This window comes from Salmo salar, chromosome 04 (genome assembly GCF_965601325.2).
Source record: "Salmo salar chromosome 04, fSalSal1, whole genome shotgun sequence".
In the NCBI taxonomy this organism is placed as follows: domain Eukaryota; kingdom Metazoa; phylum Chordata; class Actinopteri; order Salmoniformes; family Salmonidae; genus Salmo; species Salmo salar.
The window spans coordinates 82,869,239-82,883,522 of NC_138294.1; the positions used below are offsets into that span (position 1 = coordinate 82,869,239).

The 14,284-nt window shown below is 45.0% G+C and overlaps 1 protein-coding gene across 1 annotated transcript in view; it reads left to right on the forward strand.

Annotated features, from left to right (window-relative positions):
* The first annotated feature begins 7,519 nt into the window (after window positions 1-7,519).
* The window catches only part of LOC106603861 (BTB/POZ domain-containing protein KCTD16), a 95,796-nt gene continuing 89,031 nt past the window's right edge, over window positions 7,520-14,284 (forward strand). The window contains exon 1 of the mRNA XM_014198062.3: window positions 7,520-9,403. Within this exon, the coding sequence (XP_014053537.1) occupies window positions 8,560-9,403 (844 nt within the window). The 5' untranslated portion in view covers window positions 7,520-8,559. The remainder of the gene's footprint in view (window positions 9,404-14,284) is intronic.

Genomic DNA, 14,284 nt, shown 5'->3' on the forward strand with positions numbered 1-14,284 from the left:
TTTTCATATTTGTGCAAATCTTTCTAAAACAGAAAATGGAAATCAATCAACAACAAGAATATGTAGGCTATAAGAATATGTTGAAGTCTAGCTGTACTGTGTGCAGATGACTGAACTGCTCACTTTTGTGTCTGTGTCTGCAGGTATACAGACGAGGAGGCATACAAAGGTATGTCAATTTGTATTGGTATGTTTACATTTTTTGTTGTACAAAAAAACCTTTAACCTTTATTTATCTAGGCAAGTCAGTTAAGAACAAATTCTTATTTACAATGACGGCCTACACCAGCCAAACCTAGACGACTCTGGGCCAATTGTGCGCAGCCCAATGGGACTACCAATCACGGCCAGTTGTGATACAGCCTGGATGTTATGCTGATAACATTAACCATCCTCCTCAATGAATATCCCACAGGCCTCTACATTATGGACAAGGTGTGTGTATGAAAACCATTATCAAAGCAGGTTTTTTTATTCACATTTACCACAAAAACCAACATATCAATTCTGTCATGAGCGTGTTTTGTTAATCATCTGTATAATTAAAATGTTGGGGATTCACAGACTTCATCCTCCCTACACCTCTGATGAATATAACAGGAAATCTGTTACATCACCATGCACAGCAAAATCATTCTGGCTATAGATACGGAGAACATCAACACATTAACATCAACAGGCCAGAGGATATACCCATCGGACTTGGGGCTCTGCTGAGAGTTTACCTCATTTAGATGTTTTATTTCTGCTTTGCCACCAAAATCATAATAAACACTGACAACTAAAATATTGTGTTATTGTTATGCGTATTATTATTATTATTATTATTATTATTATTAATAATAATAATAATGGGGGGGGGTACTTCAACCCCAAAAGGTTTTTCAAAAGGTTATTCAAGGATCCATTAAAAGGGGATCTTTGAACAACCCTTTAAAAGGGTTCTTCAGAGAACTTATAGGGGTTCCCCCACAGTTTCAATTTGAAGAAACCCTGAAAGATACTCAATAAGCCTTTTCTTTTTGGAGTGTATATACGAGGACTAGAAACAGTATGATGCACCCAGTACATCAGAGGATATACAGTGGCAAGAAAAAGTATGTGAGCCCTTTGGAAGTACCTGGATTTCTGAATAAATTGATCATCAAATTTGATCTGTAATTCATCTAAGTCACAACAATAGACAAACATAGTGTGCTTAAACTAATAACACACAAATTATTGTTGTTTTCTTGTCTATATTGAATACATCCTTTAAATATTCACAGTGTAGGTTGGAAAAAGTATGTGAACCCCTAGGCTAATGACTTCTCCAAAAGCTAGTCGGAGTCAGGAGTCAGCTAACCTGGAGTCCAATCAATGGGACGAGATTGAAGATGTTGGTTAGAGCTGCCCTGCCCTATAAAAAACACTCACAAAATTTGAGTTTGCTATTCACAAGAAGCATTGCCTGATGTGAACCATGCCTCGAACAAAAGAGATCTCAGAAAACCTAAGATTAAGAATTGTTGACTTGAATAAAGCCGGAAAGGGTTACAAAAGTATCTCTAAAAGCCTTGATGTTCATCAGTCCACGGTAAGACAAATTGTCTATAAATGGAGAAAGTTCAGCACTGTTGCTACTCTCCCTAGGAGTGGCCGTTCTGCAAAGATGACTGCAAGAGCACAGCGCAGAATGCTCAATGAGGTTAAGAAGAATCCTAGAGTGTCAGCTAAAGACTTACAGAAACCTCTGGAACATGCTAACATCTCTGTTGACGGGTCTACGATACGTAAAACACCAAACAAGAACGGTGTTCATGGGAGGACACCATGGAAGAATACACTGCTGTCCAAAGAAAACATTGCTGTATGTCTGAAGTTTGCAAAAGTGCACCTGGATGTTCCACAGCGCTACTGGAAAAGTATTCTGTGGACAGATGAAACTACAGTTGAGTTGTTTTGAAGGAACACACAACACTATGTGTGGAGAAAAAAATGCACAGCACACCAACATCAAAACCTCATCCCAACTGTAAAGTATGGTGGAGGGAGCATCGTGGTTTGAGGCTGCTTGGTTGCCTCAGGGCCTGGACAGCTTGCTATCATCGATGGAAAAATGAATTCCCAACTTTATCAAGACATTTTGCAGGAAAATGTTAGTCTATCTGTCCGCCAATTGAAGCTCAACAGAAGTTGGGTGATGCAACAAGACAACAACCCAAAACACAGAAGTAAATGAACAACAGAATGCCTTCAACAGAAGAAAATACGCCTTCTGGAGTGGCCCAGTCAGAGCCCTGACCTCAACCCGATTGAGATGCTGTGGCATGACCTCAAGAGAGCAGTTCATACCAGACATCCCAAGAATATTGCTGAACTGAAACAGTTTTATAAATAGGAATGGTCCAAAATTCCTCCTGACCGTTGTGCAGGTTTGATCCGCAACTACAGAAAACGTTTGGTTGAGGTTATTTCTGCCAAAGGAGGGTCAAACAGTTATTAAATCCAAGGGTTCACATACTTCTTCCACCCTGCACTGTGAATGTTTACATGGTGTGTTCAATAAAGACATGAAAACATATAATTGTTTGTGTGTTATTAGTTTAAGCAGACTATTTTTGTGTATTGTTGTGACCTAGATGAAGATCAGATCAAATCTTATGACCAATTTATGCAGAAATCCAGGTATTTCCCAAGGGTTCACATGCTTTTTCTTGCCACTGCATGTTTCATCATTATGGTCTAAGAACACATGCTATATACTTAGAACACATGCTGTAGTGTCCTCCATTGAATCTGGACTAGGCCGGATTTAGAAGAAATACACAAATAATCACTTTTAAACAACACTCTGTCTGTCCTCCGGAACCTACTTTGGCCTTAAGGCTGGACTTGGCATTGATATTGTGAGTTTGTATGTAAAACTGCAGAAGTCTTCCAATATAATTGTCTCCCCAGAGCAGCAACACAGTTGGCCAAGGCCCGCTCAACAGCTCTAATAACAAGTTGTCAACCGCCTGGCTTATCGCACAGACACAATCCCCCCAATAACTCTTATCAGGTTTAGTGATAAGTGCTAAATAAAGGGACATGCTGCCATCTATCTGCTTCTCAGATCTATAATCAGTTTTTCCTCCGAGGCGCCAGTTCCCCCTGAATCTCATCCACATGGTTCTGGAGGGGCCCCAATCCCCTGCTGCAAGTGGCTGAAAGCAGTGCAATGAAATGCAAAGGGATTCATCTGGGCAGGAAGCACAAGCAAGCATGCATGCATACACACACACACCAAATAATCCTGATTTGAATTATTAAGTTATCATACATCATAGGATCTGTCTAGAGCGATGTGAGTGAGTAGGGGGTTCTGTGTCTAGAGAGATGTGAGTGAGTAGGGGGCTCTCTGTCTAGAGAGATGTGAGTGAGTAGGGGGTTCTGTGTCTAGAGAGATGTGAGTGAGTAGGGGGCTCTCTGTCTAGAGAGATGTGAGTGAGTAGGGGGCTCTCTGTCTAGAGAGATGTGAGTGAGTAGGGGGTTCTGTGTCTAGAGAGATGTGAGTGAGTAGGGGGTTCTGTGTCTAGAGAGATGTGAGTGAGTAGGGGGCTCTCTGTCTAGAGAGATGTGAGTGAGTAGGGGGTTCTGTGTCTAGAGAGATGTGAGTGAGTAGGGGGTTCTGTGTCTAGAGAGATGTGAGTGAGTAGGGGGCTCTCTGTCTAGAGAGATGTGAGTGAGTAGGGGGTTCTGTGTCTAGAGAGATGTGAGTGAGTAGGGGGTTCTGTGTCTAGAGAGATGTGAGTGAGTAGGGGGTTCTGTGTCTAGAGAGATGTGAGTGAGTAGGGGGCTCTCTGTCTAGAGAGATGTGAGTGAGTAGGGGGCTCTCTGTCTAGAGAGATGTGAGTGAGTAGGGGGTTCTGTGTCTAGAGAGATGTGAGTGAGTAGGGGGTTCTGTGTCTAGAGAGATGTGAGTGAGTAGGGGGTTCTGTGTCTAGAGAGATGTGAGTGAGTAGGGGGCTCTCTGTCTAGAGAGATGTGAGTGAGTAGGGGGCTCTCTGTCTAGAGAGATGTGAGTGAGTAGGGGGTTCTGTGTCTAGAGAGATGTGAGTGAGTAGGGGGCTCTCTGTCTAGAGAGATGTGAGTGAGTAGGGGGTTCTGTGTCTAGAGAGATGTGAGTGAGTAGGGGGTTCTGTGTCTAGAGAGATGTGAGTGAGTTGGGGGTTCTGTGTCTAGAGAGATGTGAGTGAGTAGGGGTTTCTGTGTCTAGAGAGATGTGAGTGAATAAGGGGTTCTGTGTCTAGAGAGATGTGAGTGAGTAGGTGGTTCTGTGTCTAGAGAGATGTGAGTGAGTAGGGGGCTCTCTGTCTAGAGAGATGTGAGTGAGTAGGGGGTTCTGTGTCTAGAGAGATGTGAGTGAGTAGGGGGCTCTGTGTCTAGAGAGATGTGAGTGAGTAGGGGGTTCTGTGTCTAGAGAGATGTGAGTGAGTAGGGGGTTCTGTGTCTAGAGAGATGTGAGTGAGTAGGTGGTTCTGTGTCTAGAGAGATGTGAGTGAGTAGGGGGCTCTCTGTCTAGAGAGATGTGAGTGAGTAGGGGGTTCTGTGTCTAGAGAGATGTGAGTGAGTAGGGGGTTCTGTGTCTAGAGAGATGTGAGTGAGTAGGGGGTTCTCTGTCTCTGAGGTGCTTCCATTAAGCCCCATCCATAGAGGGGCTGTAGTCTGAGAGGAAGCCAATGGTAAAGTAGATCTAGTAGATCTAGACCCGCTCCTCCGGTCAGGTGCAGGTGTCTAATGATGATAGATTGTTACAATTAACTAGGTTTTCATCTCCCTCTCACTGAACACAGCCCCTAAGTTTTGCAATGAGACAAGAAATGAAAGAGAGACAACAGATGGAAATGCAAGAGCATGATGTTGATTTGTAATGTAACTCATTTGAAACTGCCATACCCCTACTACACCAACAGTATAACAACTTACAGCTGGTCATCATAGGCTTTTTAAATAGCAGCACATGGCGTTGGTGAAGGCTGCATGCATGTATTCATGATTACAGCCATGGCCTACTTCCAACTGAGTGCACAGAGGTCTCAGCAAGGCCCTCTCTCTGAGGAGCAGCAGGTCTGCAGAAATACCACAGGAAGACATTGAGTAGAAAACAAACATTTACAGTTTTACAGTCTTTTTTAAAAGAGGGCAATTGCATCTTCCCTTCTAATTATTGTATAGGCCTGTTGAAGTAACTGAGTATCATCCAGGGTCAAACCGCTAGAGCGGTTTTTAATCACTTGATGAAAGTTGCAGAGAGAGGAATCCATCTAATATTCAAATTGATGGTAAGTTCTTTTAAATATGAAGGTACCACTCCTCTCAGATGTAATGTGGCATAGTGGACAGAACACCCATTTACAATGACTGCTGGGACTTCCAGTCACGTCCGAATCCAGAGTGAACTTGTATCTAACAAAGTAGTAGCGGTACTACCTTTTGTTTTGAAATGTAGGCTTAGTAGTTATCTTGAACATATTGTGGAGTTATTCCAAACATGGTCTATTTGTGTACTGTGTGCAATCTTGGCTTCTAAAATCAATAGGCTTTTTCAGCCCTATCTGTGAAAAAGTATCACTAGGGCGAATTATTTGTGTATCAGGGGCTCAATAATTGCCTTGTTCCCCCCCAAACACTTCTATCCAAGATAACTATTTCTACTCTTGTATCAGCGGATTTAGAATAACACTTAGCAGACATTAACACAGACTACATTCTAAAAAGAAAAGGTTCCTGGAGTATCATTTAAGGGTTCTTCAAATTGAAACTGTGGGGAACCCCTATACGTTCTTTCAAAGACCCCTTTTAAGAACCCCATTTAATGGATCCTCGAAGAACCTTTTGAATAACCGTTTGGGGTTCATTTTTGAACTACTCCCCCTCCCATTATTATTATTATTAATAATAATACCCATAACAATAACAACAATAACACAATATTTTAGTTGTCAGTGTTTGTTTCGGGGCGGCATGTAGCCTAGTGATTAGAGCGTTGGGCCAGTAACTGAAAGGTTGCTGCATCGAATCCCTGAGCTGACAAGGTAAAAATCTGTTGTTCTGAACAAGACAGTTAACCCACTGTACCCTGGTAGGCTGTTATTGTAAATAAGAATTTGTTCTTAACTGACTTGATTTTTCGTGGAAAAGCAGAATAAAAAATCGAAATATGAGGTAAACTCCCAGCAGTATATCCTCTGACATGTTGATGTTAATGTGTTGATGTTCTCCGTATCCATAGCCAGAATGATTTTATAGTGCATGGTGATAAAACAGGTTTCCTGTTATATTCATCAGAGTCTGTGAACCCAAAAAATAGTAATTAAATAGATGCACATTATACAAAACATGCACATGACAGAATTGATATGTTGGTTTTTGTTGTAAATGTGAATGAAAAAACCTGTTTTGATAATGGTTTTCATACACACACCTTGTCCATAATGTAGAGGCCTATGGGATATTCATTGAGGAGGTAAGGGAGGAGGATGGTAAATGTGATCAGCATAACATACCAATACCAATTGACATACCTTTGTATGCCTCTTCGTCTGTATACCTGCAGACACAGACACAAAAGTGAGCAGTTCAGTCATCTGCATCCAATACAGCTAGACTTCAACATACTCTTATAGCCTGCATATTCTTACTTCTTTGTTGATTGATATCCAAAACAAGATACATTTAGATCATACAAGGGACAAACCTTACCTTGAATTTCTGAGATCTTTACATTTTCCAGTTAAGTGCCTGCACCTGCTGTCCTTTCAAATTAAAATCAGTATGTTTCAGTTGGGCAGTTAGGTTCCTGCAAGGACCCCCACCAACTAAGGAGGTTCCTGCAAGGACCCCCACCAACTAAGGAGGTTCCTCGATGAACCCCACCTCCTATTTGGTTCTTGGAATAACCTATTGGGGGCAATTTTCAGTGCCAAGAACCCTAAGGTTCTTCGAAGAACCCTTGTTGAACCCCACATTTTTTGATTATTTAGTACGTTGAGTTTCAACAAACAGAATGCCAAAACGTGCACGTGCCGCAAGCTATAGTGACGCGTCGCCGTGCAAGGTGTCAGTGAACCGGTGGAGCTGTCCGTGGTCCTGAAACGAGGAGCGTTTTATTTCGGAGCGTCGAACATACAGTGAGTGGCGCTGTTGCATATTTATCATAAAGTTGAAGTTAACTGTTCAGGCAGTAGCTGTAAGCAACATCAGACCTTTCAATTGCAGTGCAAATTGATACTGTTTAGTAGGCCTATTTATTTTTGATTATCATAGCTTACTCTGGTTGACAACCCTACGGCCCACTCTATCCGAGCCTGAAATTGTTTACGTTTTAAACACTCACGAAAACCTCTCATGGACTGAGCTAATGGAGAAATGATCGCACTCGGATTGGGTGTTGGCTTTTGAAACGTAGTCTTGTTAGGCTCATTTTCAGTTGGCACACGACTAACCTATACTGTAATTTTACAGAGGTCGAAATAACAAATGTGAAAGGTGGATTTCAATATATTCAATATATATTTCAGTATATTCCTTTAAGATTATGTAATTATTTATTACCCATTATGGTTTATCCCTGCACTGCTGAGGCAACATCAGCTGAGACGGGTTTTTTTACGGGCACCACCCTGCTTGGAGGGGACCGGGAGAATCGTTTCATCTCCTCCGACAGCTCCAGCTATCCAGCCTTCAGCGCGCGCACGCCCATGATAAAATGAGTGCCTCGGACCGCTAACAGCACAACCTCAGCGCTGGGTTTGTCTCTGCAATTGGATAGATTTCAATCTGGACCAGGTGTTCTCAGTAATAGGCTACTACACTACATGGCTCCTTAGGGCGGAGTGGATTCAACCCATGTGAAGTTACTATTTTTCAGACAGTCTTTTTCATCAGCAATACCAATTCCTCGTGTTCAAAGGAAGTTAGAGATAAAACGCCGGTGATAAAGATACATTTCCCTTTGGACTTTAGAAGTTGTTGGGGGGAGTTTTTCCTTTTCATATATTGTAGATATATTTTGAAATTGATGTAGAGCATTATCTATATTCATTTTGCTCTGGCGAACAGCAGCAAGACAGCTGATGTTCCGTTTGTCAGCGTTTCTATGTTATCTGGCCGCGGTGATTCTCATGAACCTCAGCCATTTCCCTCGGTAATGTTCTTCTACCAGGGCCAATGGATGCAGAGCAACTGATGCACGCTGGTAAGGTGCAAACCTTTGATGCGTCCGTATATTTTTTTGTACTCTCAGAACACAGATTTTTCAACTGCACAGCTCTGTCAATTGAACATTTTGACGGGGGTCTCTTGGACATCCTCCACTAGGCTATTATTCGACGACCGCTAGGACTGGTAGGTGAATGACTGGCTTTATAAGGCTTCTTTATCCAAATCCACGTTCAGTGTGTTGAATTGTTAATTGTAGCTTTTTTAAACATTTTATTAAACACCAAGATACCTTGTTTTATTTCAAGTAAACATTTAGAGCAACTTTTGGACTTCAATCCACCATCTAAAATTCGGTGGAGATTTTAGTCATTCATGACGGAAACAATGGCATTGAGTGGAAACTGTAGGACTAACCCTATGTCCAAAGAACAAGGATCTGTTCAGAATAGTTTCCCAGATGTTGTAGAATTAAATGTCGGGGGACAGGTGTATTACACGCGTCATGCAACGTTAGTAAGCACCCCGAATTCCTTGCTGGGCAAAATATTCTCACCTAAGAAGGATGCCACAAATGATTTGGCGCGGGACCCTAAGGGACGCTATTTTATCGACAGAGATGGATTTTTATTTCGATATGTGTTGGACTACCTCAGAGACAAACAAGTTGTACTGCCCGACCATTTTCCAGAGAAGGGGAGGCTTAGGAAAGAGGCGGAGTACTTCCAGTTGCCAGACTTTGTCAAACTATTGACGCCCGAAGATTTAAAACACAGTCCAGACGAATACTTCCACAGTGATTTTGAAGATGGTTCTCAAGGCAGCGACCACAAGATGTGTCCGCCTTCGTCACTGGTTCCGGCAGACAGAAAAAGTGGATTCATTACGGTTGGGTACAGGGGCTCTTGTACAATAGGCAGAGAGAGTCAAACCGACTCCAAATTCAGAAGGGTCCCGAGGATTTTGATTTGTGGGAGGGTTGCGTTAGCCAAGGAAGTTTTTGGGGAGACCTTGAACGAGAGTCGAGATCCGGACAGGACACCGGATCGATATACTTCCAGGTTTTACCTGAAGTTCAAACACCTTGAGAGATCCTTTGACATGCTGTCCGAGTGTGGTTTCCAGATGGTTGCCTGTAACTCTTCAGTCACAGCGTCATCCGTGAATCAACACACAGAAGACAAGATCTGGTCAAGTTACACTGAATACATCTTCTATCGTAAGTGGCTTTCGTTTTTACCAGGTATCAGTTTAACTACACATCCCATGTCAAATAGTCCTCCAAGTCACCACTAGAAGGCACACTTGTTTCACACGTTTTCCGCAGGCATTCTGCATTTGAAGTAGCTCTGAGAGTGGTCCACACACGCACAAGAACATGATGCACAGAGATAGTCACTCAGTCCCCGGCTGTGAGTGCCAGTGATCAATGCTTGCCAAACTGTGTATCTTATGTGGAAATGGTATGTTCCAATCCACCCTGTAAAAAGACAACTGAAAACAGCCTTCTACAAGTTGAGCAACATCATGTGTATTGTGATTGCTAGTATGTGTTGAGGACCGTCTGTCTGCCCACTCTGGAACTATTCTAAATCGATTTCACTCCTTTTAATTGGGTTATATGAGTTCCCTCTTAGTGCTCTGTTGAATTCCCCCATGGGCCTAAACCCATTTATTCCCAGAAATTCCTACCTGGGAAGTGCTATTCATCTTCCATACTGAGTGTGCTGCAGCCTCTCTTCATTTCTCTCCAAGCCATCATTTGGAGGCAGGGTAGGATGATGGGTTTTATAATGGCTCTCATAATATTTTATGGTGCAACAAAATACCACATATACTCAGAGATGAAAGTACATAATGTGTTCCTTTGCTGCAAAGGCTCTTCCAAAAGGTAGAACGCAAGCAAGCTTATACTGTGACTGCATTCCACTCTGAGCTCATAAAACATATTGAGACCATTTTATTTAGCATATACTGTAGATGCTGCTGTGTCATTAAGTTGAAGGGAGATATTATTAGACTTCCAATGTTGGGAGCATTCTAAGTTTCCTGATTAACAGGTGCAACAATCTCGAGATTCTCCAAGTTATTCCTTCAGAAAATCAGCAGATACTATTCCACAGCAGGTAAATCTGTGTCATGAGTCACACAGTTCTGATGAGTAGCATGCAATTGTCACTGTCTGGTCTACACAAACTCACGTTCTAGTGACACCCTGTCTATTTGTCAATGAGAGTATTCTCCGAAGACCTCTCCTTGTTTACAGTGAAATAACATTGCTTTCTGGATCCGGTCAACCAATATTTAGCTGGTGAGTGCACACAGGAAGTTTGTAAAGGTTGAAGGCACCCAGTGGAATCAATGAAGTCAGTGACAGCCTCTTGTTAGTCTTCTCTCCCTCTCTGGCTCCCTGGCACGCTCCTGCTCCCCCCTGGCAGAGTGCACCAGTTGCCTTTCATGGGCCTCACTGCTCCGTCTCGGCGGCTGCGTCGCCTGCTATCCCTTGCAAGCTAATTTATTTACCAATTTGTCGCATGGTTAGAGTGATTGATAATCAATCATTTGCAATGACATTATGAGGACTCACTGCTAGGGCCTGCATGTCGAAGACATAATAAATCATGCTATCATTTTTGGGGGCAAAATAATCATTTCTAAACTGTTTGCAAAATGATTAATTTCGCCTGGGCCCCTCCTTTTGGTGTGAATGTGTACATTAAATGATTACGTTAGAGAAGATTCTGTCATTGCGAACAGCCTTTCATATGTTGATGGTTAGTCGTGTGACAGGGAACTCTATTAGCTTAGAACACACAAATGAATAATTCTGCTGTAATGTGTTGTGGCAGGGTACATGGCAGGTGGGTGGCAGGTGGGTGGCAGGGTACATGGCAGGTGGGTGACAGGGTGCATGGCTGGTGGGTGGCAGGTGGGTGGCAGGGTACATGGCAGGTGGGTGGCAGGGTGCATGGCAGGTGGGTGGCAGGTGGGTGGAAGGGTGCATGGCAGGCGGGTGGCAGGTGGGTGGCAGGTGCATGGCAGGTGGGTGGCAGGTGGGTGGCAGGGTGCATGGCAGGTGGGTGGCAGGGTGCATGGCAGGTGTGTGGCAGGTGGGTGGCAGGGTGCATGGCAGGTGGGTGGCAGGGTGCATGGCAGGTGGGTGGCAGGTGGGTGGCAGGGTGCATGGCAGCTGGGTGGCAGGGTGCATGGCAGGTGGGTGGCAGGGTGCATGGCAGGTGCGTGGCAGGTGGGTGGCAGGTGGGTGGCAGGGTGCATGGCAGGTGGGTGGCAGGTGGGTTGCAGGTGGGTGGCAGGGTGCATGGCAGGTGGGTGGCAGGTGGGTGGCAGGGTGCATGGCAGGTGGGTGGCAGGTGGGTGGCAGGGTGCATGGCAGCTGGGTGGCAGGTGGGTGGCAGATGGGTGGCAGGGTGCATGGCAGGTGGGTGGCAGGGTGCATGGCAGCTGGGTGGCAGGTGGGTAGCAGGTGGGTGGCAGGGTGCATGGCAGGTGGGTGGCAGGTGGGTGGCAGGTGGGTGGCAGGGTGCATGGCAGGTACGTGGCAGGTGGGTGGCAGGTAGGTGGCAGGTGGGTGGCAGGTGGGTGGCAGGGTGCATGGCAGCTGGGTGGCAGGTGGGTGGCAGATGGGTGGCAGGGTGCATGGCAGGTGGGTGGCAGGTGGGTGGCAGGTGTGTGGCAGGGTGCATGGCAGGTGCGTGGCAGGTGGGTGGCAGGTAGGTGGTAGGTGGGTGGCAGGGTGCATGGCAGGTGCGTGGCAGGTGGGTGGCAGGTGGGTGGCAGGGTGCATGGCAGGTGGGTGGCAGGTGGGTGGCAGGTAGGTGGTAGGTGGGTGGCAGGGTGCATGGCAGGTGCATGGCAGGTGGGTGGCAGGTGGGTGGCAGGGTGCATGGCAGCTGGGTGGCAGGTGGGTGGCAGGTGGGTGGCAGGTGGGTGGCAGGTAGGTGGCAGGTGGGTGGCAGGGTGCATGGCAGGTGCATGGCAGGTGGGTGGCAGGGCGCATGGCAGGTGGGTGGCAGGTGGGTGGCAGGTGGGTGGCAGGGTGCATGGCAGGTGGGTGGCAGGTGGGTGGCAGGTAGGTGGCAGGTGGGTGGCAGGGTGCATGGCAGGTGGGTGGCAGGTGGGTGGCAGGTAGGTGGCAGGGTGCATGGCAGGTGCGTGGCAGGTGGGTGGCAGGTAGTTGGCAGGTAGGTGGCAGGTAGGTGGCAGGTAGGTGGCAGGGTGCATGGCACCATTTGTGACCCGACACTTTCAAGACCTTAACACCTCATCAGAGTGGAATCATAAAAACACACATGCACCGGTTTCAGCTGGATCAAGGTGCTAAAAAGAATGAGCATTTTGCAGTAAAATGTTGGTGTGCCATTTTGGGATGGAGCCCTACGCCTGCTTCAACCGATTTGCTTAGCTGGAGAAAAGGCATGACAGCACAAAGGCTGCTCTTGATAGGTGCAGCTGCTCCACAGTCCAGTCTGTCAGGGGAGCAGTCACCAAGCCCAAAGTCTGCATTATTCAGACAGAACCAGGGAGGCAGGGGAAGAGAGGAGAGAGGAAGGATATCTGCATAGGATGGAATGGATTGTCTGGCTGGCCCATGACCTGCTCTCCAAACTGTGTAATGACTGCAATCACAGGCCCCAAGGCAATCCTGGGAACTCTGGAGATGCTGTGCATTTGACTAAGAAAGACCTGTTGAGGGAGAGTGCACATCGCAAACAACCTGCTCCCACATCTCTATCCATCCATTTTATTTTCTGACGTTTTCTATGCATGGTTGTATGCACAGTGGATTGAAAAGGCGGATGCTTCTGCTGTTGTGATGGAGTAAGTGCTCTCTGGTGCAGCAGATAATGGGACAAAGAGTTGCTGGAGGGACTTCACAAATACATTGATGCTGCCATGCATAGCGTAACACTGGGCACTTGGCTTTGGCAGAGTATTAAAAATAACATAAGCATTTGTTTAAAAAAAAGCCTAAATCTCAATGACAATTTCTAATAAATACGTGCATATCATTGCATTATTGGATATCTGTTGAGGTTAGAGTAGGTGCTCGATAAATCCTCTCTTGCAATTGATGCACTTAAACAATCAAATGGTAATCAGCATCTAAATGTAACTTAGAGAAAGGAGACCTCTGATTTATATACACAGCATATCCAAGTCTGTCTGTAGACAGAAATCATTTGTGTCCAGAAGTGTAATCTTTATCCAAGGAAGTACATGTCACCAACTATAAGAATAACAAAGGTAACTTTTGAATGTGGATATCCATGGTGATGAGACTATTCCTTATAATACTGACCCTTTATACCCATTCAACTTAAATGACCAATCTGCACTTTTGAATGTGGATATCCGCATGGTGATGATACTGACCCTTCATACCCATCTAACTTTAAGTACCCATCTCAACTGCTTGATACTGCACAGTTTTGGTACCCATTTCGCCAGAAAGTGGCCATGACGTCTCCCATTTGGAGAGTAGAGTTATTCTTGTTGTAATTCTAGAGGAAAATAGTGCAATGGGCCCACCAATGTTAAAACGAGCCTTTAGAAAGATTATGCTCTCCGCTTACTTGAACACGTTTCCGTTGCTCTGGTGTGCTGAATCATTTCAACCTATAATGGAACTGTGGAGATGTTCTTGAGATTGTAATACTTGTGTAGCCAATATCAATTTTATGAAAAGCTATCCAGCGTCTTAGGCTTGGGGCAGGATAATATTGTTTCAATTTGTATTATTTCAACAGAATCCCAGTGAAGATACCACCAAGATCTGACCAGTAGTTCTTCCTTGATGGCATAGCTTCACATTCATGTATTACATAACAAATGCAAATATTTCACTCGATAGCAAGGGTGGGCAACTCCAGTCCTCAAGGGCCAAATTGGTGTCACACTTTTGCCCCAGCCCCAGCTAACACGCCTGACTACAATAATCAACTAATCCTGATCTTCAGTTTAGAATCCAATTAGTTTAATCATCTGTGTTTGTTAGGGTTGGGGGGAAAGTGTGACATCACTCCGGCCCCCGAGGACTGGAGTTTCCCATCCCTGATCTATAGCACGAAGACCTGTGGCA